Source organism: Choloepus didactylus, chromosome 19 (assembly GCF_015220235.1).
Source record: "Choloepus didactylus isolate mChoDid1 chromosome 19, mChoDid1.pri, whole genome shotgun sequence".
Taxonomy (NCBI): Eukaryota; Metazoa; Chordata; class Mammalia; order Pilosa; family Megalonychidae; genus Choloepus; species Choloepus didactylus.
The window spans coordinates 20,887,613-20,915,212 of record NC_051325.1 but is presented as its reverse complement, the minus strand read 5'-3'; the positions used below and the strand labels follow the sequence as shown (position 1 = coordinate 20,915,212).

General features: G+C 38.9%; 1 protein-coding gene across 4 annotated transcripts in view; it reads right to left on the bottom strand.

Moving 5' to 3' along the window:
- TASP1 (taspase 1) overlaps window positions 1-27,600 on the bottom strand; it is a 656,132-nt gene that overhangs the window by 304,300 nt on the left and 324,232 nt on the right. The window contains exons 14-15 of one of the 4 annotated variants that reach the window (XM_037811846.1): window positions 3,797-3,909; window positions 2,870-3,250 (exon numbers count right to left, since the gene is read on the bottom strand). The exons of 2 other annotated variants lie outside the window; for them this stretch is intronic. In XM_037811846.1, coding sequence (XP_037667774.1) covers window positions 3,181-3,250; window positions 3,797-3,909 — 183 coding nt within the window. In that variant the 3' untranslated portion in view covers window positions 2,870-3,180. Of the gene's footprint in view, window positions 1-2,869; window positions 3,251-3,796; window positions 3,910-21,725; window positions 22,757-27,600 lie in introns of those variants that run through there. One more of the 4 variants, XM_037811848.1, reaches the window with a different exon arrangement.

Genomic DNA, 27,600 nt, shown 5'->3' with positions numbered 1-27,600 from the left:
GGCAGTTAAGTTAGCTGCACTTAACTGTCTCTGTGTTAGCTTCTCTCTCCCACCCCACCCCCCACTCCCCAACATACCCCTACCCCTAGTCCTATTTATCTTGGTCAAGGAGATTTTCCATTCCCAAAGAGTCCAATGGAGATCTCACTGATCCTCACTTGGGAGCAAAACAGCCATGCTGATACCTTGTGCAACCACCACTTCTATCTAAAGGCTGAAAGTGCATCAGTCATTTGTTGCTATAATAACGTGCTATTGGTAGTGTCTGGGATTGAATCATGTCCCCCACAAAAGGCATGTTCAGCACCCATCCCCAAGTCCTGTAGGTGTGCACGCATTTGGAAATAGGACCTTTGAATATATTCTTAATTAAGGTTACAGGCATAGCTAGGAGATATTACACATTTGGTTCCAGACCACTGCAATAAAGCAAGTCATGTGAACCTTTTGGTTTCCTAGTGCATCGAAAAGTTATGTTTATACTATAGTATACTAAATGTGCAATTGCACTATATATAAAAAAATGTAAATACCTTAATGTAAAAATACTTTATTGCTAAAAAATTGCTAACTATCATCTGAGACTTCAGTGAGTCATATTCTTTTTGCTGCTGGATGTTCTTGCCTTGTTGATGGCTGCTGACTGATCAGGGTGGTGGTTCCAGAGGGGTGGGGTGGCTGTGGCAATTTCTTAGAATAAAACAACAATGAAGTTTGCCACATCAATTGACTTTCTTTCACAAAAGACATGTCTTGTGATGCTTTTTTTTTTTTATGAATAATTGGTATTTTATTATTGACTTACACACATTTGAAAAAAGCACATATATTATGCACAAAGAAATTATTCAGGCCATGGATAATGGGCATTCACAGAAGACTCACAACTCTGAATTGCTCACGGTCTTGACCTGGGGCTGATTTTAGGAAAATTCCCAAGCTTTTTTAACCTAAGTCCCTTTTAGTGTTTTCTGGGTATTGCGACCAGATTCTTGTTAAGTTTTTTTTTTTTTTTTTTTAATTACTTGGTATTACAGAAATACATATGTAAAATATGCTTTTTGAAACTCACTGTCTATCCCTCTTACTCAAACACACACATTCTTCAACTACATCCCCTTCCCTATTGAAAATCACCATTCCTGGAGACTCAGGTGCTAACTTATTCAAACCAGAATAAGCCTCTCTGAACTCCACTCGCTTCTACCTAAAAATTAGTAACACTGTCTTCTCACATTGCCTCTCTCTTCACTGCCTATCCCCCATCAGTTCTTTTTTTTTTTTTATCTTCATTTTATTGAGATATATTCACATACCACGCAGTCATACAAAACAAATCGTACTTTCGATTGTTTACAGTACCATTACATAGTTGTACATTCATCACCTAAATCAATCCCTGACACCTTCATTAGCACACACACAAAAATAACAAGAATAATAATTAGAGTGAAAAAGAGCAATTGAAGTAAAAACGAACACAGGGTACCTTTGTCTGTTTGTTTCCTTCCCCTATTTTTCTACTCATCCATCCATAAACTAGACAAAGTGGAGTGTGGTCCTTATGGCTTTCCCAATCCCATTGTCACCCCTCATAAGCTACATTTTTATACAACTGTCTTTGAGATTTGTGATGCTTTTTGATAGCATTTTACCCACAGTAGAACTTCTTTAAAAACTGGAGGCAATCCCCTTAAACCCTCCTGCTGCTTTATCAACTAAGTTGATGCAATATTCTAAATCCTTTGTTGTCATTTCAGCAATATTCACAGTATCTTCACCAAGAGTACAGTCTATCTCACTTTCTTTGCTCATCCATAAAAAACAACTCTTCATCTGTAAAAGTTTTATAAGGAGATTGCTGTGATTCAGTCACATCTTCAGTCTCCACTTCTAATTCTATTTCTCTTGCTATTTCTACCACACCTGCAGTTACTTCTGCCACCAAAGTCTTGAACCCCTCAAAGTCATCCATGAGGGTTGGAATCAATTTCTTCCAAACTGCTGTTAATGTTGATATTTTTACCTCCTACTATGAATCACAAATGTTCTTAATGGCATCTAGAATGGTGAATCTTTTCCATAAGGTTTTTGATTTACTTCATCCAGATCCTTCAGAGGAATCACTATCTCTTGCAGCTATAGCCTTATAAAATATATTTCTTAAATAATAGGACTTGAAATTCAAAATGACTCCTTGATCCATGGGCTGCAGAATGGATGTTGTGTTGACAGGTATGAAAACAACATTAATCTCATGGTACATCTCCATCAGAGCTCTTGGGTGACCAGGTGCATTGTCAATGAGCAGTAATATTTTGAAAGCAATCTTTTGAGCAATAGGTCTGAGCAATAGGTCTCAACAGTGGGCTTAAAATATTCAATAAACCATGTTGTAAACAGATGTGCTGTCATCCAGGCTTTGTTGTTCCATTTAGAAAGCACAGGCAAGAGTAGATTTAGCATCATTCTTAAGGGCCCTAGGGTTTTTGGAATGGTAAATGAGCACTGGCTTCAATTTAAAGTCACAAGCTGCATTAGCCCCTAACAAGACAGCTAGCCTGTCCTTTGAAGCTTGGAAGCCAGGTATTGACTTCTCTCTAGCTATGAAAGTCCTAGACGGCATCTTCTTCCAATAGAAGGTTGTTTCGTCTATACTAAAAATCTGTTGTTTAGTGCAACCACCTTCATCAATTATTTTAGCTAGATCTTCTGGAAAATTTTCTGCAGCTTCTACATCAGCTGCTTCATCTTGCATTTTTATGTTTTTTAAGTCTTCTTTCCTTAAACCTCATAAACCAACCTCTGTGGCTTCAAACTTTTCTTTTACAGCTTCCTCACCTCTCTCAGCCTTCATAGTGTTGAAAAGACTTAGGGTCTTGCTCTGGATTAGGCTTTGGCTTAAGGGAACGTTGTGGCTGGTTTGATCTTCTCTCCAGACCACTAACGCTTTCTCCATATCAGCAATAAGGCTGTTTTCCTTTTTTATAATTCATATGTTCATCGGAGAAGCACTTTTTAATTTCTTTCAAGAATTTTTCCTTTGCATTCACAACTTGGCTAACTATTTGGAGCAAGAGGCCTAGATTTCAGCCTATCCTGGCTTTCAACATGCCTTTCTCACTTAGCTTAATCATGTCTAGCTTTTGATTTAAAGTGAGAGACGTGCAACTCTTCCTTTCACTTGAACACTTTGAGGCCATTAATTGGCGTAATTTCAATATTATTGAGTCTCAGAGAATAGGGAGGCCCGAGGAAAAAGAGAGAGACAGGGAATGGCCAGTCAGTGGAGCAATCAGAACACACACATTTATGGATTAAGTTTACAGTCTTATATGGGTGCAACTCATGGTGCCCCAAATCAATTACAATGGGAACATCAAAGATCACAGATCACAGATCACCATAATAGATACAATAATAATGGAAAAGTTTGAAATATTGCAAGAATTACCAAAAATGATCCAGGACACAAAGAGTGCACGTGCTTTTGGAAACATGGTGCTGATAGACCTGCTTGATGCAAAGTTGCCACAAACTTTCAATTGGTAAAGAATGCAGTTATCTGTGAAGCTCAATAAAGTGAAGTGCAATAAAACAAGGTATGCCTCTATAAGCAAAAGAAATTGGACACAGAGGGAGAAAGTCAAGGGAAGGAGCCAGAAGCTGGAAGTCAATGGAACTCAGAAAAGAAGGGAGAAGGCACAGCCATGTGCATTGCCCTGTGACAGAAAAGCCAAGGAACCTTCCAGCCACCAAAAGAGTGAGCCAATAAATTCCCAATGTGTAAGCCAACCTGTTGGATGGTATTTGTTTTAGCAGTCGGGAAACTAAAACAGGTAGTTTCTCCCATTCTTCATTCTCACTGGATTTTTGGTAGGGAAGCTCAGTTCCATTTAGTAAAGCAATCTTAAATCAAAAAAGAAAAGAAAGTCAGAGAAAATACACAAAAAGGGAAGCACTGCAATTCCATATCTTGATTCCAGAACTTGCTGTTGAGATGTTATTATTTTATGTAAGATTTTGTGGCATAAATATAAGAGATGGGGATGCAGCAATTAATATCTGTTATGCCTACATGTTCCCAGATGTAACGACCAATATTATAAGCTATTTTTGTAAAGCACAGTCTCTTCACTCAGCAAGTAAAGGCCAGAGAAACAATTCACCTATCTGTACTCAATCTTAGGGAACTGAGTTTGCAGTTGAGTTTGAGAACTGAGCCACCAGCAGCCTCATAACATTAACTATCAGAACTAAGACTACATCAATGTGACTTTACTATTTGTTCAAAGAAATTCTTGTCCAGTAAATAATTTCAATGTTAACTTCAGGAGCTTCCTGAAACCCTATTTATCCAAACAATAGACTTATTGACCAAGACCCTCACCTCTCTGTGTCCACCAGTCCCAACTTTGCCTGGTTCAAATCCCAAACCTGAAAGGCCTGCCATAACCACTCAAAATCAGATCCAAATCCATATCCATATCTGCCCTTGACTTCTCCCTTCTAAGCCACTACTAAGACTCTGTCAGGGCACTGTTCTCCCTTATTACAGTAATTAATTAACTAGGATTTTCTTGGTCAACAGGATACTGTTGTGGTCTTTTGGGGGAGTTGGCAGTTGACAAACACATGCAGACTTTCAACCATATTTTTAGAGTCCCAACTGTTGGCTTGGAATTCCTGTGTGATTAGCCCCGTTTCCAGTTCTTTCATTTTTTCACTCATGCATTAAAATGTCTTTTTGAGTTCTACTCTGAGCCAGGGGATATAAAAGAGGCATGGTTCCTTATCCCAGGGAGTAAGAGAGAAAGATATAGTCAACTAATCACACAAGTGTAAATTACTAAAACCTGTATAAGAGCCATAAAGGAAGGGTTTATAGTGGCAGAGCAACAACTAATAGACCTATTGTGAGAAACCTGCAAAGAATTAGACCACTGGGTCTGATTCAGGGGAATGAGTAATCTCCAGGTACAAGACTGAGGAGGGGGAAAGAAGAACTATTAATGGTGGGGAGTAGGGGACTTTTGGAGCAACAGAACTTTTTTATATCTTGATTGTGGTGATGGTTACATGAGTTTATATTTTGTCAAAACTCACTTGAAGTGGGTGTGTATTATCATACATAAATTTTACCTCCATAAAGAAATGTTGTTGAGGGTAGAAATGTTGTTGAGTTCACATGAAGCTGCTGAACTCTGCTCTAAATTAGGACGAGGGGCACAATTCCTCACAACCTCATAAGGCAAATGTTATCACTAGTCTATACGTGAAGAAATTGACTTTCAGATTTCAACATCCAACTCTGGGTCCAGAAGGTTTGTTAGTTCTTGGTGAACCTCCAGAGCTGGAAGGGCATGGGTGGGTGTGGTGGGGGGAGAGAATAGGGGATCTCAATAAAGTCAGGCAGAGTGGTGGAGAGGACAGTGATGGGGCCAGGCCAGCAGAGGGAGTGAACTGAGAGATAATTTCAAGACACTTCTGCACAGGTCTTTGAAGGAATGAGTCTCCAGCCACCTAGCTCCATATTTTCAAACAGAACTTTTGCCTAGAGTCTATTACATGCTACCTTTCCCTATAACAGAAACAAAGATTTATTTTTAGTGAGGGAAATGTAGGCTGGTGTGGAAGTTATGATTTATAATAATATTTTAAGGAGGTTCAATAGCCATGACCTTCTCTAGGGTATGCCTATACTGAAGCAAATATTTCTTTAAAGCCATATTACCATTCAGCTCTGTGTCTGCTCCTAAGTAGCTTCTCTGTAAGTTAAGTAAGGTTCATGAACAAATGTCTTAAGTTCTTATCTTCAGCTCTAACAACAACAACAACAAAACGGTTCATGAATATACCCAAGTATATTTAGGGATTATGGCCTGGGCCAAGTGAGAAATGAAAACGCTAGAGCATATTTCCCTAGTATCCTTTGGGTGTAATTAAAGTAGATATTCAAACATCAGGCTAAAGTTTCCATACTCTCTTGGTACCGATAACACTTAGAACTTTCTATTTGATAATTAATATTTGTAAAGTGATGGTAAGAGATGTAAATGTTAGCTAAGACCATTCTACCAATTTGGTTATATAGCCTATGGTGATGCTATAACTAATAAATATTCATGCTTAAACTTATTGACCTAGAAGTGGGCACTTGCTTTCCTTGGGGTGAAACTACAACATAGCAGGGTGCTTGTTCTCATGGTGTGTACTGCCTATATCATCACCCATAAATACTCCTTGAGCCTTATTAAAGTAGGATGCATCAAAGATATCTCCCATTTAAAGGATATTCAGATTTCCTAGGCAGACAATTTAGGGAGTACATATTAGAATTAAAATATTTTATCTTTATTAAAAAACAGTAAAGACCCATTTATTGTAACTTAAAAAAGAAACTCTTTAGATAATTTAGTTAAGCACACAAGTCAAAATTTTATAGCAATCTCGCTGCAGGGATAATACCTGTAACAGGCTAATCAAAAGATATACTCTTAGTGGAGAAAAGACAATGGTCAGATAATCAACATTAGACTGAATACAAAAAGAAAGAAGTCTAGTTAAAGATCTTTAGAATCTTTTCCAACAGTCATATAAGAGTCAACTGGGAAGATTAGTAACTGATTTCCCAAATGTGGTCTTGGCCCCAGTCTAATTCATCAGAAAAGTACTCAGGCATTCTATCAGGAATCCCAATTTCTTCCTATAAGGAGATTTGTGTATAACTCATGATAAAGGCTCAATTCCAGATGAGGCTTGGAACAGTGTTTTCTTCCAAGTATATATGCAATTTAAAAAGATGGCAGATACTAGAATATTATTCAGTCATAAAAAAGAATGAAGTTCTGATACATGTTTTAATAGATGAAACTTGAAAATATTATGCTAAGGGAAGTAAGCCAGATGCAAAAAGACAAATATTGTGTGATTCCATTTATATGAAATATCTAGAATAGGCAAACTGAGACAGACCGAAAGTAGATTAGACATTATCATGGGTTGGGGAAGGGGGAAATGGAGAGTTATTGCTTAATGGGTACAGAGTTTCTGTTTGGGGTGATGAAAAATTTTTTTAGAAATAGATAGTAGTGATAGTTGCATGACATTGTGACTACAATTAATGTCACTGAATTGTACACTTAAATATAGTTAAAATGGCAAATTTATGTTTATATATATGTGTATATCTATACATTTTTTTTTACCACAATAATTTTTTTTAAATAGAAGGAAAACATATAAATGTTGACTTTTGTGATTCTCTCTCAGGGACAGTATTGTAGGGGAGTCTGATTTTGCCTATATTTAAAATTTTTTTCTAGTATAGCAATGCATTACTTTTGTAGTTCTAGTAACAAGAAAGAAAATTTTTATCATTTAAATAGAGTTCCCTTTGTGTGTTATAAAATGTTTGATTACGAAAAATGAAATGAGAAACATAAAAATGCGGGGCTGGGAGACTGTGGAGGATGGGGCCATGCCTTCTCAACTGCAATAAGCTGAGGAGTGAACTGAGGTTAGAATGGGAGACAATTCCTTAGGGAAAGAAGGGTGCGAAGAGATGGAGACCAGTGGTGCTGTGGCCACTGCGGGAGGGGCAGAGGCAGATGTGGTCTTGTCAGTTCTTCTCGTATTCTTTGTGCCTGCAATGATCAAAGATGGACAGATGACAATGTCCATGTGACATACACCGCTTGCCTGGTATTCCTGTGCACGGCCCTGGCACAGCAAGCCGAAAACTTCTCAGTTTGAAAACAAAGACCCAGGATTTGAAGTTTACATATCTCACCCCTGAGATGGGTCAGTTTGGTGGCAGAAGTCCAGGCAACACAGGATGGTAGCTTGAGCTAGAGAAGTAGTGGTGGAGAGGCTGAGAAATGCCAGGGTTCAGGATATGTTTTCCAGAGGTGAGGAAAAGGAAGGGCTCCAAGATGACTTCTGGACTTTTTATCTGAGCAACCAGTCAAATGAGAACAACATCAATTGAAATGTTGTATTTCTGGGGGAAGAGCAAGCTGAGTTTAGGGGGTGGGGAGATAGAAAACAAGAGTTCTGTTATGGATATATTAATTTGGAAATGATTTATCGGATGTCATAGTGGAAATGTCAAGTCGGTAGTCTGGAGTTCATGTACAATTAAGGCTGGAGATTTGGGAATTATGATAAAGGAGCTGAGAACCAAGCCCTGAGACTTCCAACATTCAGAGGACAGGAAGAGAAGAGAAACAATCAAAGGATACTGACATGGAAAAACTAGGGAGCTATGAGGAAAAACAGAAGAATGTGGTGCCTCAGAATCCAAGTGAAGGAAATCTTAATTCTACATCTTCAACTATTCCAATTTCTTTTCTTTTAAGAAATTCAGTAAGCCAATGTTTGCACTATTTCAGCCCAATAACTCACTACTTTTAGTCCTACTGAAAAGATATTTACTGTAAGTCTTTGGGCCATGGCCCAACATCCTCCTCCTGCCCAGGGAAAGTTTTGCCAAAAATAAGACCCCCGCGTAAGAGATTTATTCTTTGGTCTTTAGGCTGCAAAATGAATCTTCCCTATTTAACTCATCATTGACTGCCCAGTCCTAACTAAGGACCAGTGTGCCTTTAATAGACCTGAGATGAGTTCCAAAGAGCTTTCTTCTCAGTATGGACCAAAATGTATTTTCTTTTTTCTTGCAGAATCTGCATTAACCTTGGTACTAAGAGGCACTTGCCTTATTTGACTATCCACACCCACAAATCCAACTCAGGCCAGGGATTAAAAACATTGGGCAGTTCACGAATTGGTTTTAAGAGTGGAAGTACCAAAAGTTAACACCAACCAACTCTTGCTAAGAGTTGGGCGTTGTAGCTAATCAGTAACATTGAAAGACTCCTTTTGTGGAGACTTCCCCACAATCAATGAACTCCTTTTATATAAATATTTAGCCAGGCAATAAACTGGACAGCTTACATTACTCAACATCAGCCTCAAAAGACCCTCCCGATTTATATACACAGCATGTTGGTGGAGCAATACATTTTAGATGCATGACATGGTCAGCGATAAATATACCAGGGTAGGTCAAACCCTATTTGATTCTCTACTTTCAACTGTCTTGGACTTTGTATGTTTCTTTAATCAGCTGGATGATTTAGATAAACAACATATATTAGTCTTTGTAAGTATAACATGCCTTGAACTTTTTCCAGATATTCATTCTCATTCATCATCATAATAGTTGCTCCCCCTTGGCCATCATTAAGATTAGAAACATCCTTGAACCATTTAATGATATTCCACAAGACTGGACAGACTTTTCATGCCTTGATGAATTGCAATCACTCAGCTTAGACCAATGAAATTGGATATCCTTTAATGTTCCTGATGAATTTAAGGAGCTTTAAGGAGAGCAGTGCTCTGGAATCAAAATGGCTTCATAGAATAACCATCCATTTGGTGGAAGATTCATGATCTAAGTAAAAATTGATGAATGAGTTATTACCTAATCTAACATAATAGCTCATTGCAATGAATATTATTTCTTTGCTCATAAAGCTGAAAAAGTTGTATCTACAATTGCCCACTTACCACAGAATTCATTAGACTCCTTAAAAGTGGTACGAAATAATTTTTTAAGCCCAAGTTAAAATGTTAAAAAAACAAGTTTCCTCCAAGTAAATTGACTGTTAGATTAGAAGAAGAAAAATATAAAAACAAGGCTGGACTAGGATGTGTTTCAACTACCCAGGAGCTGAGAAAGACTCATTGCCTCTATTTTATGGGCTCCTGAAGCTCCATGGGAAAGATGTGACCCCAAATACCTGTGTGACAGGAGCAAGCAGTCTTTACAGTTTAGACCATAAATGTCTTTCATATTTTCACAGATCTTTCCATTATATAGAACTTGAAACCATTGATATTACTAAAGTTCAGAGCTGGCCAATTATATTGGCACATGTAAATCATCTTTAAATTACACCATAAACCATGATCTGAGACAACAGGGTTAGGAAGAGTAAGCTGGGTGGATTGTGGAGAAAGCCCTGGGCTTGGAGTCAAAAGAAGAGCATTCAAATCCTGACTCCCTTACATGCATTTTGATCAAATTACTAACACAAACATCAGTTTCTTCCTTTATTTATCAATTGTTTTTTGAGTGTCCATTTTGTGTCAGGTGCTATTCTTGAGATAAATCAGAGAAAAAGACATCATATGGGGCTTACATTCCATTGTAGGTTTTGTTTAATATGATTTCCTACCTTCCAGAATTCTTGCATGGGTCAAATGAGATATTATAAGTAAAAGCCTTTTATAAAGTACTAATGAACATTGCATAAGTCTGGGATCCCCCAGAAGTAAACCCTGAGACAAGAATTTGAGTGTAAGGACTTTATCTGGGGGTTCAGGAAATACTGGTAGTGGGGAAATGAGACAGGAAAGAGAAGGCATCTAATAAGGCATTAGCTAGGAAGTCGTCACTGTGAGAAACTGGAAATACCACAGGAAAATTCTGGGAAATGGAGCAAACACAAGCCTCAGTGATATCCCACCCCAGAGGCATTGGAGTTAGGGTATTTATACACCAACTCCTGAGAAGCATTAATTGAGGGATGCTCCAGCGAGTATTAACCCCCTGGCACAGGCAGGGCAGTCTTCTGTGGTTTTAGAGAGAGCCCTCAGGTAAAGAGATGCAGATAATGGAAGCTGGAAACAACATGGGCACCCTGGAAATGGCAGAGTCCAAGAGATATGGAGAGGAAATGTCAGAGAATGATACAGATATGCAAATGATTAATTCTACTGACATCATCATTACTCTGCCTCTCTGATGGTGCCTGCCTATCCCCATTTCCAAACCATGTGCCTACCAGCTATCTGCACGCTAGCCTGCAGTACATTTGTAACTCTTCCCAATAACCAGTTGGATCTAGAAATAGTTTAATCCTGATTTCTTGAGTTTCTTAAATGGGAGTTTGTGGGCTTCTCTGAGTCTCTAGATGTAGCCTCTGGAACCCAATAACTCAATGACAATTTTTCAATTTATTTTTCAATTTATTTCACCTTCATTTCTGAAAGATAGTTTTGCTGGATATAAGATTCATGGTTGATAGTTGTGTGTGTGTGTGTTTTATTGCAGCACTTTGAATATGTCATTTTACTGCTTTCTGGCTTCCATTCTCTCCAATTAGAAGTTAATTGTTAATCTTACTGGAGTTCCTTTGTAACTGAAGAGTCATCTTTCTCTTGATGCTTTCAAGACATTCTCCTTGTCTTTAGCTTTCAGCATTTTTACTATGATGTGTGTGTTTGTTTATGTCTTTTCATTTATCCTACTTGGAGGTCATTGATCTTTCTGGGTGTGTAGATTAATATTTTTCAGCAATTTGGGGAAGTTTTCACCCACTATTTCCTCAAATATATTTTCTGCTCCTTTCTTTTTCTCCTTTCCTTCTGGTACTCCCATTATGCATATACAGTGCGACTGACTAGCTGTCCCACACATCTCTAAGGCTCTGTTTTTCTTCACTTAATCTTCAATCTGTTCTTCAGATTGCTAATCTCTATCAATCTATCTTTAAGTTCACTGATTCTTTCTTCTCCCATTCAAACTTACAATTGAATGCTTCTAATGAATTTTTCATTTCAGATTTCTTTTTTTTTATTAAAAAAAAACATTCTATCGATTTTTTTTTATTTGTTGAGAAATTGTCTTCTTACCTCCCCTTACTTCCTTAAGCATTGCTTCCTTTAGTTTTTGAACATATTTATAAAGGCTTCTTTGAAATCTTTGCCTGTTGAATATGACATCGGATTCCTCTCCCAGAGTTTCTGTTGCCTGCTTTTCATCCTATGTATAGGCCACCCATTCCTGTTTCTTTGCATGTCTCATAAATTTTTGTTGAAAACTGTACATTTTAAGTGGAGTAAAGGAACCCCTGACTTCTCAGGTGCATTCATCAGGAATTTAGCTTCTTCAACTTGGAGTCAGAGGGGTTTAGAAATACTGGCAGCCTGCTTCTCCCAATGAGATATGGTAAGAGCTGATTGGGAGCTGAGGGAAGAGGGAGCCCTGTCTTCTTAGCCACACTCGCCTGGAGTGAGGCTTCCATCAATCTGAGCTCAGGGCTGGTAGGAGAGGGCAGGAGTGGGTCATGGCTCAAATGCCACAGATTCTAGCTGTTCTTAGCAAGTGTTAATAGATTTTCTTAAATAAATTCTTCATTTGTTGTATGCTCTTAAGACAATTAACAGAGACTTTAATTGGTTGTCTTTTTGTAGTTTTCACCAGTTTTGCTTGTTTCTCTGGGGGAGTGGGTCCATGGAGGTCCCCACACTGTCATTGCAGAAGTGGAACTCCCCTAAATTATTTTCTAGAAGTTTGTTTTGTCTTCCACACCTAGATATACAACTTACCTGGAATTCATTACTGTATACTGTGTCAGGTAGAGTTCATGTTTCATTTTTTTTCCCACTTGGATAGCTATTTGCTCCAGAAACACTTATTAAAAAGACCCTCCCTTCTCCACTGCTCTGCTGTTCCATATTTGTTGAAAATCAAGTATTCATTTATTTGTGGGGCTGCTTCTGAGCCCTCTATTCTTTCATATTGGCCTACATTTCTATCTTTGTGCTAAAACCAAGAAATACATTCTTACCTACTGTGCTTTATAATAAGTGTTAGCATCTCATAGAGCAAGACCTCTGACCTTTTTCTTCTTCAAGAATGTCTTGGCTATTCTTGTCCCTTTGCATTTCTCTAAATACATTTTAGAATACACTTGTCAATTGTCATAGTAACCCTGTGGTTGAGATTGCTGATTAAATGCATGGCTGAATTAGAAAAACTTACTATTATGAGAATCTATGAATCTAATACCTTAATTCCATGAAATAGGAGAAGGAAAAACATCAAGCACACTTTTATAATGAGAACTACTTGATGGGAAGTTTATATGACTGTCAAGTGCTAGAGATTGTTGTATATTCTGTAAAGCTCTGCCAGTATCAGTGTGATCTTGGGAATATCACATTCTCTCTCTGAGATTTACTTTTATTTATAAAATGTTAGGAGGGACTAAATGATCTTTGTTGTCCTTTCTATGAAGTTTTAAGATTCCATATTCATAAATCAACATCTTTATAAAGGGTCTAAAGGGTGGTAGAAGTGGAAAACATGGGGTCCATGAGCTCTAGTGAAGACACATGCTCAGATACTCATCATGCACATACAGTCTGCTTCATATAGAACCCCAACCCTCTCCTTTCATATCCCTTCTTCCCCACATGGACCTCTTTCTGTAGAGACCTTGGAATCCAAGTGTGGGAGATGGTGGAGCAACAAGATGGCAAGAGCCTGAGTTCTTGATCACTCCTTAAATGATAACTTCCATTTTGGATTTCATGGGAGCAAGAAAGTTTTATCATATTAAGCCTTTGAGATTCAGTGGTTTATCTCTCATTACAGCCAGCATTGCTTCAAATGATAGAATTTCATGTTCTTGGAGTCAACCAGCTACCTCCGGTCCCTTAAAGGTAAGCACAAATCAAATGAAATGTTAGAGTAAAATGTGAAAAAAATGACCCAGGCCTTGAGGCAGTGGAAGAGATCTTGGACAATAAATCTGAATCCAACCTTTGCCTCTGATAAGGATTTTGGTTTAGCATGGGCATCCAATTTGGGCTGCTGTTCAGTGGCAATCCTGGGCAGGAAAAGGGTGTGAGATCTGATTACAAATGTTAATCCTCATTCAAATTCCTCACACAAGCCAACTTTAAGGATGGGAGAGCAGATCCAAGAGCAAGACACCTTCCTAAGACTAGAGCAGAAAGTGATCAGTTACAATGACAGGTCTTGCTAACCTCCCCATCCCTATCCATTCCATTCCTCCAACCTTAAAGTTGCCATCTTTATAGAAACCCACTTTTATTCTTATGTGTCCTCCCAGGATTTCTTTATGTAATACAAGAAAATACAAATGTATAGTCTTTGTCTTACTTCTTACCCCACAGATAGTCATACTATATACTCTATATTTTTTTTACCTTGCTTTTTTTTCACTTAACAATATATCCTGGAGATCTTTGCATCAATACAAGTGAATTCATCCTCCCTTTTAACAACTGCATAATATTACATTAGGTAAATAAACTCTAGTTTATTCAACATTCCCAATAATGAGTGTGGATTATCTCTAATGATTTTTGCTACTATCCACATGCTACATCAAATATCCCTGCACGTATATCATTTTTATATGTGTGCAGGTATTTCCATAGAATAAAACCCCAGACATCTGTTGCTGAGTTAGAGGATAAATGTACATGTAATTTTTAATAGCTCCTCAGAAGTACTGCATCATGCTGTACTCCTACAAGCAATATATGAGACTGCCTATTTCAAAACAGTATATCAAAGTTTTAGATATTTGCTAAACTGAAAAAAATTTTTTATCTCAGAGTAGCTCAAAGCCATGAAGGAAGCTGGGTGGAACTGTGGCATCTTCTTTGATAAACTGGGCCAGCATTACCAGACCCAGTAATTTTTAATGAAGCCTAAATTTTGCATTTTTATGTGATATGTTTTGATTTAAAAACACTGCTAATTAATTAAAAAATGCAAAACCCCATGTGGATCCACCACCATATAGGGCAAACAGTTATAGGTTGTAAGACACTCTAGGGATCTCTTGATCTAATCCAACTCCCTTTATTCGGCACATGAGGAAACTGCAAAACCAAGAGTTAAAGGGACATCTTAAGGCAATGGAAGGTTAGCAGGAGGAGAGGGCTGGCACCTAATATACTGCCCTCAATTCACTCACTTTTCAATGCTTACAGTAGCAGAATAACGCCTTCCCCACCCCAATGTTGCCTATGCCCTAATTCTCAGAAACTGTGATTATGATTTATTATATGGTGTGCCAGTTTGCATATATTATGCCCCCCTAGAAAAACCCATATTCTTTAATGCAATCTTATAGGGAAAGAGGTATTAGTGTTGATTGGGTTGGAACATTTCGATGGAGATGTGACTCAGTCAACTGTAGTTGAGATCTTTTCATTGGATTATGTCCATGGAGGTGATTCCCCACCCATTCAGGGTGGGTCTTTATTGGATCACTGGAGTACTTTAAGAAGAGCCACACAGGCCCAGATGTAGAGCAGCTACAGCCAAGGGGGACACTTTGAAGAATGCACAGGGGCTGAGAGAGGAGTTGGAACACAATCTGGGATTGGCAGATGCCAGCCACGTGCCTTCCCAGCTAACAGATGTTTTCTGGACGCCATTGGCCTTCCTTTGGTGAAGGTATACTTGTTGATGTCATAGCTTGGACACTTTTACGGCCTTAAGACTGTAACTTTGCAAACAAATAACCCACCTTTAGAAAAGCCAATCCACTTCTGGTATTTTGCATAATGACAGCATCAGCAAACTGGAACATATGGCAAAAAGGGACTTTGCAGATGTGATTAAGGTTATGGACCCTCAGACTGGGAGATTATACTGGATTGTCCAGATGAGATCAATGTAATCACAAGAGCCCTTAAAAGCAGAGAACCTCTTCCAGCTGCAGTCAGAAGAGATGCAGCAGAAGAGAAGAGTAGAAGGGGACAAGTCAGAGAGATAGGAAGCGTGAGAGGAATTTAACCCACCACTGCTGGCTTTGAAGGGGACCATAAGTCAGGGAATATGCATGACCTCTAGTAGCTGAAAATGATTCCTGGCTGACAGCCAGCATGGAAATGGGGACCTCAGTCCCACAACCACATGGAACTGAATTCTGCCAAGAATCTGAATGAGTCGGAAACAGATTCTCCCCTAGGGCATCCCACAAGGAACACAGCCCTGCCAATCTTTTGATTTTGGACTTGTGGGAGTTGGAACAGAGAAATCAGCCAAGCCTACCAGACTTATGACCTACAGAATTGTCAGATAATAAATTTGCTGTTTTACGCCACTAGGTTTGTGGTAATTTGCTATGACAGTGATAGAGTGCTTCACACTCTCTTCCATATCATAAAGGTAGGAGGAACTTTCCTTTATTCATTCAACAAGTATTTACTGATAGCTGACTGTGTGCCAGGCACTGTCCTAAGTGCTGGAGATAGAGCATGAATGACAGTAAAATCCCTGTCTTAGGGGTACTTACCTTCAAATGGTAGGAGACACGTAAATCAAATGAATTTGTTAGTTTTGTGGGACAGGAGAAAGTGTAAGTGCCACAGAGCAAAAAAAAAAAAAAAAAAAAATGCAGCAAGGGTAAGGGGAGTGCGGGCGGGGGAAGGGAGTGCTAGGGAGGGGGCTGGTGAATAGGATGCTCAGGAATAGCATTGGTGAGGAGGTCACATTGGAGCAAAGAGTTGAAGGAGATGAACAAGCACGCCATGTGGGTACATCAGGAAAGTGCTTTCCAAGGAAAGGTAAGAGCACGTGCAATGGTTCTGAGATGGGAGAATGCCTGAGCTGCTCAAAGAACAGCACGGACAGCAGTATGGCAGGAGCACTGAATGATGGGAATCATAGGAAGTGGGTCAGAGAGGAACAGGGAACAGGTCCCAGAGTCTTGGAAGGAATTTGGGAGCAAGGAGACCTGGAAGGTTTTGAGCAAGGGGGTGCCATGATCTGACTCATTCTGGCTGCTGGGTGGGCTGCTGGGCAAGAGTGGAAGACAGACCAGAAGACTATTGTAATAATTCAGGTAAAAGATGATCTGGAGGGCAGCATTGGAGATGGTGAGAAGTGGTTGGATTTGGGAGATATTTTAAAGGAAAGCCAATAGGATTTCTTGGTGAATTGGTTTTAGAGTATGAGAGAAAGTGAAGATTCAAGGAGGGCATGGAAGTCTGTCAGCTGGTAGCTCTCAATGAACCTTGCTTCTGGTATTCATACCCTTATGCAGTCCCCTTCTCTTGAGTCTGAGCTGACCCAGTTGACTTGATTAAGCAATAAATGTGGCAAAAGTGATGCCATGCCAGCTCTGAATCTAAAATTTAAGTGCGTCTGCCAGATTCTGCTTTTGTGCTCCTGGGAGACTTGAGCCACCATGACTTGCAGAGGAGATCATGTGCAGAGGGAGAGGCCCTGAGCCTATGAAGAAGGAAATCCAGCCATCCCAGGGTCCAAGATGAGCTCAGCCTCCAGCTCCCCTTTAGCTGAATTCAGACAGACAAGTGACTACCAGCAAGACCAGAAGAAAAAATGCTGATTGAAGCAAAGGCTAGTTTGCAGAATTGTGAGCAAATAAGATGGTTGTTGTTTAAGCCACCAAGGTGTGGGGTGGTTTGTCACACAGCAATAGATATATGAAACAGATGAACCCAAGAATTTTGGCCTGAGCACATAGAAGGACGGAATTACCATAACCAGGATGGAGAAGACTGCTAGTTACAAGGCTCAGGGGAAGAACCTGGGTGGAAAAATTAAAATCTTAGTACTTCCACATGGAAAAGAACAGACACAATGTTGTTCTTACAATATTAGAACATGATTCCCTATTTCTCAAGCATTGATGGATTTTCCCAAAGTCAGGAAAGGGCATTTCAGGAACAACCCTTTAGATCTCCAACATAAGAGCAATGGCAGAGTTTAAAACAATTGTTTGGATTAGGTATTTTCGTTCATGCTTCCGAGCTTTGTTGACAATCAGAGAAATCCCTGGGGCAGTTCAAGGCAAAGAGAACCCTCACCCAATTTTTCTGGCTTTGCCCACTGTGGTTTCAGGGCTTCAGCGTCTCTACTATGTAAAGGAGAAACCACCCGGCTTTCCACAACTGGTCACAATGAACCACCTTGGGCTTGGCTGATGGTCTTCTGGAAGCTGAGGGTGCCGCTTAGAGGGAGCCTTTGCTAGTTTTATATTTGATCCTTCCTTTGGCCATACACTTGAGCAACAGCAGCATGTGGGAAAAGAAAAACTGCATGGTCAGTTTGGTTAGCCTGTGGGTCTCTAATCAACTTGAACCTAAGGTGAGTGTTAGAGAAAGGCAGTGGATTCCTTAAGAATTCTTAAGGTCCCCCCTCCCCAAATATGTAAAGAGATTAATTTTATATTGTCAATGTCCCACTTGTTCACTCACACCTGAAGCCCACTATCCTCCTCCCTTGGATAATCAGCTTGTAGAGGAAGATTCAGAATAGAGCTAAAGCAAAACAACTTAGATGTACACATGGGGATTCATTTCTTCTGGGCTCAATCTTTTCTTGGGCCAGTGTTCCTGGAAGGGAGGAGAAAGGCTTCCATCCACATTGCCTTTGTAAGTTTTCTACCTGATACATCACCAAGTCAACCTTAAGTGAATGTCTGCTAGGAGGCAAAAGTAAGCTGTCAGAAGTTCTGTTCAGAAGTGTCATGCTTGGGAGTTAGAAATCAGGTTCCTCATGATATGTTGATCAATAGCCATTTCCTTTTCCTCTTCTTTCTTCAGAATAAGAAACTCATGACTTAAAGTTGGAGAAATCCTAAGTCCAATGTCGTTTTGCCACATTACCTTAGGATATGCTGGGAAGTGGACAATGCTCTTGGCCTCAACTACACACACAATATGGTCTATCCCTTCTTCAACATGTCAAAGGTTGGCATCATCACCTCAGATGTCCTTTGGGGAGTTAATTTTTATTCTCTGAGAGCAAATGCACTGCATTCAAGTGGGCATTTTGCACTTCACTATAATAGCCTGTCCCTTAAACCACTGGCCATGATTCCCACCTCCAACCGTATCTTCCCTTGCCCAGGAAGAAAATTACACCTACAGAAATGACAGGGGTTTCTCACCACCTTCTCTCTGCTTTTCTTGCTTTTGAGGGCATTTGAACTTGCCAACAAACCAACCCTGCACCTGGAATAGAATCATATTTCCATGCAAGAGGAGTGGGTGAATGCCTTAAGAAAGAACCAACCATCTTCAGAGGGTCCAAGAAAGACCTGTAGCTATGCCCCAATTTACACCAGGCACTGGCTGTAGCTTTGATAATCTACTTGCCAAGGTCAAACAGATAATTTATTAAGAATATTTATACCAGTTGGATTCTGTCTGTGGTAGAATGCACCAGAGAGAACAGAATCTCCAGAGAGCACCTTTGAAGGCACCCACTTCCCCCACCATGAACAGGAAGACTCGGTTTTGCACCATAAAGTGTATTTAGACACTTACTTCTGTCAGTCATTTGTTGAAAGTTGCTGCTGGGGAGTGCTGATTCCCTGGCACTTCTGTCCCTGCTCTGTGCAAGGTCAGAGTGGCTTTCCATGGTTCCAGGGAAAGCAAGTACTAGTGGTTGGAAATTGTCCGAAGCACAATGAAATCACTGGGTCCAGGGGCAATGACATTAGTCTGCTCTAGGATGCCTCCTCAGCTGGCTTTCGTTGCTAAGACCTTACCAGAGTGCTCACTGTCAGACCTGTGGCTGTGAAAACAATGGATATTGACTGTACTGTTCAGTTCTGTAATGAATTTTCTACAAAAGTTTTAGGATACAAATATATGTCTTGAACAACATTAGGCTGAATAAAAATTGTATGGGGAAACAGTAAATGAGGTATTGTGTAAACCTAATAAGTCTGGACATTTTTCATGATACTATTAAGTGAAAATTGTAGGTTATTGGAAAGCATTCAATATAATCCTATTTTCATGTTAAAAAGTAGAAAATGTATACATAAAAAGAATCTATGAGGATACAAGCTGATGTGTTAGTTGTTGTCCCTAGGGAAGTGTGGTTAAAGAGTTAAAACTTGCTTTTCCATATCTATTTTCTGATCTTATGTTCATAAGCATGGATTGCTTTTGTAATACCAATGGCTAGATGAGATTCAAGACTAATTCTAGCAGTTTTCTAAATCCTCCCCTCTTCACTCCCTCCATCCATTGTGTCAAAACAGAATAAACTTGCTTAGCTGCAGGCAACTGGTATGCAACATCGTCATTCTCAAACATGAGAGAAAACTAGGGATTGAGCAAAAAAAAGGGCCTTTGAACAGCCAAAAGAGAAGTCCCCATATCCATGAACTAAAATTAATTCATTTTGCTCATAGACAAGCACCTCAAACTAGCATTTGGGACTTGTTTATAGTGTACTTCGTTTATACTTCTAACCAATGTTGATAACTGAGTTCGAGTCCACATTTAGAAGTGGTAATGAAAAGAGGCAGACACACCGAAGGCAGGGAGAAGTGGCACTGCCGACAACAGGGGAGGAGGACTAAACCTAGAAAAGGCCACCATGCTGCTTTGTCAATCAGCAAAGGTGCCCCGTGGTCCTTAAAGCAGAACACATGCCATTCACTCCCTCAACAAACTCTGAAGACATCTCTGTTTCCAAACCCAGAGCAAAGGAATTCAGACCAGGCTTAATTATATTCCAGGGACCCAAACATCCAATGCTCAGCCCTTAAGAAGAAATAGAATATATGCATACATTTAAAATCATTTGTGTCAAAAGTGGACACCTTAACATAATAGCTTCAGAATCTCGGCGATCCAAGCCAGACCAGGAGATGACGTTGTAGTCTTATCTGTTTCTACCTTTTCTACCTTTGTGGAAAATGAAGTTGATTTTATGTATATGACATATAAACACACATAGGATATCTTTTGTATGTGTTAATATCCTCTGGTTCTTTAACATCTGATCTTACAATGCAAGAACTTATACTATCCATTACAATTTTGCCTCCATGATTCTGAATATCGCTTTTTTTTTTTTTTTTTTTCCTCTCCTGGCTTCACAATATTCCTTAAGTTAAAAAAAAAAGTATTAAGAAAATTAAGAGAATAATATGTTGGCAAAGTGTTCCTAGAGGGGCTGTGCTCTTTTATACTGACCAGTTATTAAATTCATTATAAAAGGGGTTTTTAACAAGCCCAAACTTTTAAATATGAATGGATAAAGGCAAGAGGAGATGAAAGAAATGGCATTCCTGGTGAAATAGGTCAGATGATTTTCAGACTCCAAAGTGTCCTGATAGTTTTACATGATCCAGTCCAGTTACTGAAAAAATCCTGCCAACAGGTAACAGGTCTTTGAAATCTTTTGAAGCCAAAGGCTCCCCACCAGCCAGCCCATCTCTTACTAAGTTCTCAGTCTCATTAAGAATGAGAAACAGATACCATGGCACCAACCTGTCTACGAGAACACAGAAAGACAAATGTAATTGCCTGAATGAGGAATATAAATCAGCAACTCCCAAATCATTCATATTTACACCCACTCCATTTTGGTCGCCTTTCCTTTATAATTTGGCCATACATTGATGTCAAGTGTATAATTTCTTCTGGGGGCTTTATCAGTTACCGCCCAGAGCCATGATTATATGGTGCAGGGAACGTCTTCCCCTTGAGTGAGTCTATCTTTAGTATCTTCTTAATAACCACTTCTTACATATAAAATCAAAAGGAACATTTTGTTTGTCTTATGTGGCTCCAGAATCACTAAATACAACATTTAGAAGCAATTTACCAACTGAAACCATTTTGTTTTATGCTGTCACTACAATTTTTCAGAGCAAAGTGGTTCTTATTCCATCCCTGTGTTATTTTTATCAAATTGCAACAGAAATTTTAGGGATTTCCATATTGACCCTTAAATTATGTACAAGATTTAAGTTTCATCTTGCTGGTGTCTACAGTATCAGAACAGAGATAAGACTGGATTTTGAAGGAGAACAATAGCAAGATGGATAACGGTATGATCTCCAGACGTCATTCTTTACAAACAAAATTAAAAAGAGGTCTTCTGTCTAGGATTCAAAAGATAATTTATTAGTCTGAGAAGAGGAGTCACACACTATACCCAGTAATATGCTTCTTTCATTTTTGTGCCTTTATCTTAAAAATATATTTAAACAAGAAACAATATTGAATTTTCCCATAAACTTTGTTTTCTTATTTACAGTGTTAAATTGTAAATAATATTCCATTATAAACAAATTAAAGACTGTGCATTACTGAATGCTCTCTTTACATATTCATTCGTAATATAGTACATACAGCTCAAAGCTATGCAATATTTAAGCTTAGAAAAACTCGAGGAAAGAAGTACAAACTTTATCCATAAGAAGATTATTTTAAAAAGGTTCTGACCTTCATTCTCTGCTAGATTGTTCACTGAAACCATTCTTTGTTAAAGAAAAATGCCCTATTTGAGGGATAACAATAGTTTAAGTTACCACAGGATCCACTTGAACTGGTTAACAATTAAAAACACTTTATTACTTATTCCTGTTATTAAATAGAGCACTACCACTGTCAAATCACTTCAACAAGGAGATTTACTCTTCATTTCAGACATATTACATTAACGACAGTTGGTACTTTTTATGAAATAAAAAATGTTTTCTGCAACTTTAGGTTTTACTTGTAAACAGTTAAAGCACATATTTTGTAAGGATGATTTAATCATTCTTGGTCTTAGTTTACAAAATATGGAGATTTTATTTCATCAAGGAAGAAGCAAGCGTGCACTACACAATACACACACACACACACACACATTCTCACGCTCACCCGCAAAGGCCCGCACGGCACAAAGAGCTAACTACAGCAGCACTTGTGTCTTGAGGGGTGCATGAGGTTGCAAAAGGATTTATAAACTGAGGAAGATAAAACATCCAACTCTAGTTAAGAACCCTGGAAGCTCAGGTTCTGAAATGCCTCTCAGATGCTTCATGCTCAGCCTGAAGGGTCAGTTCACTGGGCTTTCCAGACGGCAAACCCCACCTTCAATTGCAACGGACTGTCCTGCCACGGCGCCGGGAGGGAGTCTTGAAATGTGAGTCTGCAGAGAGGGAGACGGAAAATGTTAGAAGTGCCACTGCGCCCTACACGTCCAATAAAGGTGGAGGAAACGGCAGAGCACCATGGCTTCACTTTGCTTCTGAGCATCCACAGACTGTGAAGTTGGTAACCTTTAGGTACTGAAAGATCCTGTTTGTTCAAATCTCACAGATAATATTTACCGAACTACTACTACATGCCAGGCACCACACAAGCCGCTGGAGATACAGAAGTGACCAAGGGCCCTGACGGCACAGATCTCAAAGCTTAGTTGCATTCAGAACACTGCCAGTTATAAAAGCAACTATTTGAGCATATGCCAGTTATCTGAAAATGAATAATTTGTACAGGTTTTGTCCTCTTCAGGGCAGCTGAAAATACTTAATGTTTGTAACACCAATTTGTTCCTTGGATTTAAATAGTTTACAAATATTTAGACAAGTCAATAACCTAAAGGAAGGAAGGAAATGAGTAACAAAAAAAAGAAAAATAACGTAAAGACACTAGAGAGATTAAAACACAAGATTTAGGCTATGGAGTCCTGTGCCCTTGCTAGAGGCAGGCTGCTGCCCCATCGTCTGAGCTTCCTGGTGCCCAAGACCAGATATGTGATTCACGTGGTTTAATGGATCAAAGCAAACCAATTGCTCAAATGAGAACAACTGTTTCTGGTACTGAGGCCAGACAGTGATTTCTCCTGTGGGTTTTCATAAAGAAGGAAGTATGTGGTGAGGTAAGTGAAGACATCAACTATACAACAGAGTTTTGTAGGGTTGAGTGTTACAACATCACTCAATACAGGCTGGGGCCAGAGACTGGAGGGGAAGTCAATAAAAGCTATTCCTCAAGGGGTCAGGACTATGCAAGCCAGGAATTCCACTGATGCTCTGGCTTAATCCAGAGATAGATAAAAGTTGGGAGTTCCTAAGAGGAACAGAGGGACTGCATATCCTTTGGGTAATCCTGTCTAATTCTGTTTCTCTAAACAAGCTTTTCCTAAGAACTGAACCATGATGAGTTGAAGTCCCTGAACAAGGTTGTTAGATGTGGATGGAGAGTTGGCCAAGCCAAGGGTGGGACTGACCCTCTCTTCTGCAATCAAAAATGAAGCAAGCATATGTTTTAGATGGAGTAGCTAAACTAGTTAAGGGTAGAGGGACACTATTCTCTGAGTCCAGTTGAATTACTCCAATTAGAGTAGATGATGTAAGTAAACAATTTGGAAAGTTACAGAGAATAGGAAATGTTCCCTGGATACTAAGTTTTTCTGTGTGAAAGTCAGGGTGAGATACGCTGACTCTGATCAGAGCATCTCTAAGATCACACCACACTCTTGTCTAAAAGGAACGAAAGCCTCTGGCATCTGATGGCCAAACTTGGGTCTTACCATATGGAAGTCAGTAAAGACTTAAATATATGGCTCTTTTATTTCTCCTGATGCCACATTAATCCAGTAGGAGTTAGAAAGGAAAGCAGTATTTGTTTCTGTCACCCAGCAACCCTTGTCACATCAGACAAATCCCACAATTCCCAGGGTCCACTGTGGTTGGGGCTACTTCTACAGTTTCAGTAATTCATTAACATGAAGTGAGAGAGAATTTCTTTTACCAGGCATCATCCATTCATCTCTTTTTTTTTTTCTTTTAAGGTCCTCTTAAAACAAAAAAGATTCCTGAGAGAGAAGCCTCTCCAGTCAATTTTACCCCAATCTCATCCTCTTCAGTCATGAACACAGGTATGTAGTTATGATGGTAGAAATGACAATTTCCAACCAGGTCCAGAATAGATCTCCACAAGATGGCAATAAAAGAAGGGGCTAGCTAGGAATTAACTCAGGATGCAGAGCCTCATAGGAGAAACATTAATACTACCCAGTTCTGTTCACAACTAGGTTGGAATTTTCCAATCAGCTTAGTTAAAATATCTGTCCCTAAAAAACTGACTCACAGGAAAATCTGTCCTCATATTTCCTAGAGATTTGGGAAGAACTCAATGAGACCAGCAGTCCTGGCAGTCCAGGCACCAGAAGCTACAGAGGATAAATTAATCACTGAAAGATCAAAGAGTGGCCATAGGTCCATGCAGATAGCTTGCATCTTAACCAGGATGGGATGCTGGTTTTAAAGCAATTAATTTCCTGCTGACAGAGAAAAGACCCAGAACTGGAAGAAGGAAATTCTTCTCCTTTGGTCCAGGGACTTGATTGCAATCCCCTGAAGTTTACAAAAACACAGCCAGCCAGTCCAAATTTACCTCTAGCATCCCCACCCCCACTAATGTTTACCATAGAAGAACATACAAATATACTGAATAAAACCACAAAATGTCAAGGAAAGTAGGGAAGGAAAAGAAAAAGGGATTGAAATGGTGACAGTGGTTTTGAGATACCTATTAATAGTACTTGGGCAAACTACTCCGAATATACACTTAGATTTATATAAACCAAACTGTTCACATAACACAGAAATGTTCAATCAGGGAAACCAGTTGTTCGGACTAACTTCCCAGGATTTCCCCTTCCCTATGTCTTTTTCTAGTCAAGGAGGAAGATGAGATTACAAAACACTTGGTGATGAAGTGTCCGAATGTCAGCTCTTCATCTGTGTCTTCCATCAACATGCTCTTCTGACTCATCAGAAAATAAGTGACCTTGGTCTGATAAATTTTGAGTCAAGATGCATTTGAAGCTTTCTGCCGAAAAGTTCAATGGGGATATCAAGCTATAATAATAAGGACTGTGTGAACTCTAAAGTATCCTTCAAGCACAGGAGCTTAATGAGGTACCTTTAAAACTACTCAATTAACACACATTAACCTCAATGTACTTTTATTGGAATTTGAAACTAATAAGAAATAACTTGCGAAAATGGTACATAAGAAAACAATAGACTGATCAGTTTTTGGACTCATCTCCCTCCACTCCTCACCGCATGCCCCGCTCTTACACCTCTACACACAAGATTCCACGTCTCCTGGTTATTTCCCAAGGAAAGACTTCCTTGACTGGGTCCCCCACTCAACTTACAAGCCGTCCTTTTTGGACCTATACCACCCATCTGTGCATTTCTCATTCTGTGTGCTGTTTTGCTTTCTGTTTGTTGCTTTGTTATAAGTGTTTGGGTCCCTGTAACTGAAAGTCAATTGTAGGCAGGAGTTTGTCCTACACGTCTCAGTATTCTCTACACCTGTCAAAATGCCTGATACACACTGGAAATCCTTACTGAGTAGATAAGTGACTAAACACATATTCTCTACATTGTATAAATGCAAAGAATCTCAAGTATTGTGTCCAGTGTAAAAAAGTAACAAACGAAGTATACATTGACTACAATGTTCTACTTTCCAATTTATTGTGATGGTAGAATAAGATGGAACTTTAGATTTCTCAGATCATAATAGCGCTGAACAAATGGGATCCAGTGGCCTTGTAGTTAAAATTCTCTGCTCTGTGGCTAATTCCCTGAGCAACACAGACAAATCCTTGAGGTTAACATTCTTTGAAGAACTATCAATTTGTAAATTAAACTAACCACTCAAAGCCAATATTTGTAGAGCTCTATCTCCTCACAAGGCCAAACACATTGAATTAATAACACATTTAGCCTGAGGATTTCAAAAAGAGAAAATAAGAGCAAGAAAAAATAATCTAGAAATTATATAATTACTTGATGTCCTTATCTTAATTTAAGTAGTAGTTGAGATTTCCTATCATTCATACTCACATCTTTAAATCTTTTAAGACTAACTTTGCAACTGTTCTTATGTGGTTTCCAGGAAAATTAGAAACACACATTTTAATTTTAGAAGTCTCAAAGAATTTAGTGGTTATATGTTTTTTTGTTTTTATTTTTTAAAGGCAATTTTATTGAGATACATTCACACACTATATAATCAACCCAAAGTATACAATCAATGGCTCACAGTATCATCATAGTTGTGCATTTATCACCACAATCAATTTTAGAATGTTTTCATTACTCCAAAATGAAGAAAAAAAATAAAAATAAAAATAAAAAAGAACACCCAAAACATACCATACCTCTTATTCCCACTTATTATTTACATATTTTTTGGTCTATAATTTATTATTTATCTGCCCATACACTGGATAAAGAGAGTGTCAGTCACAAGGTTTTCACAATCACACAGTCCCACAATAAAAGCTACACAGTAAAACAATCATCATCAAGAAACAAGTCTATCAGAGCCAGAGTTAGGCAGCTATGAATGTCAGCATTACCCCACACAGCAAATGTCAATGAAACTGAAAAAGAGACCAGACTTTAGAGATATAAACAAAATGGACTTGGTTCTGAAAAAAGAGTTCAGACTTCAATTAGAGATATGAATGAAGCTGATCTGGTTAGTTCTAAGGCAAATCAAACTAAATGGTCAAGAACGATATGACAGTGTTTTAAAACTTCAACTTCTTTGTGAGACCAAAGGAAGAGATGTATATTTGGTGTAAAATCTATATTTTCTGTAGCACACTATACAATTTAACTTGTATGGTCAGTTTATTCAAACACTATAATTACATGGACCTTTGAATAGGGAATGAGATCTGATTGGTTTGTATAGGTTAGTATGAAGCCCTGATACATCCCAGAGTAATTTCAGCAGAGAATGAAAATGTATTTGCAAAGCCCCCTTGAAGGACTGGGGAAAAATGTGGCAATATTAAACATCGCCACCTAGAGGATTACTGATATTCTCACAAGTTTGGGGGACTATCAATTTAGAAGGTGGAGCCCTGGATCTTGGGGCTTGCCCTTATGAAGCTTGTTAATGCAAAGGAGAGGCCAAGCCTACTCATAATTGTGCCTAAGAGTCACCCCCAGAGAA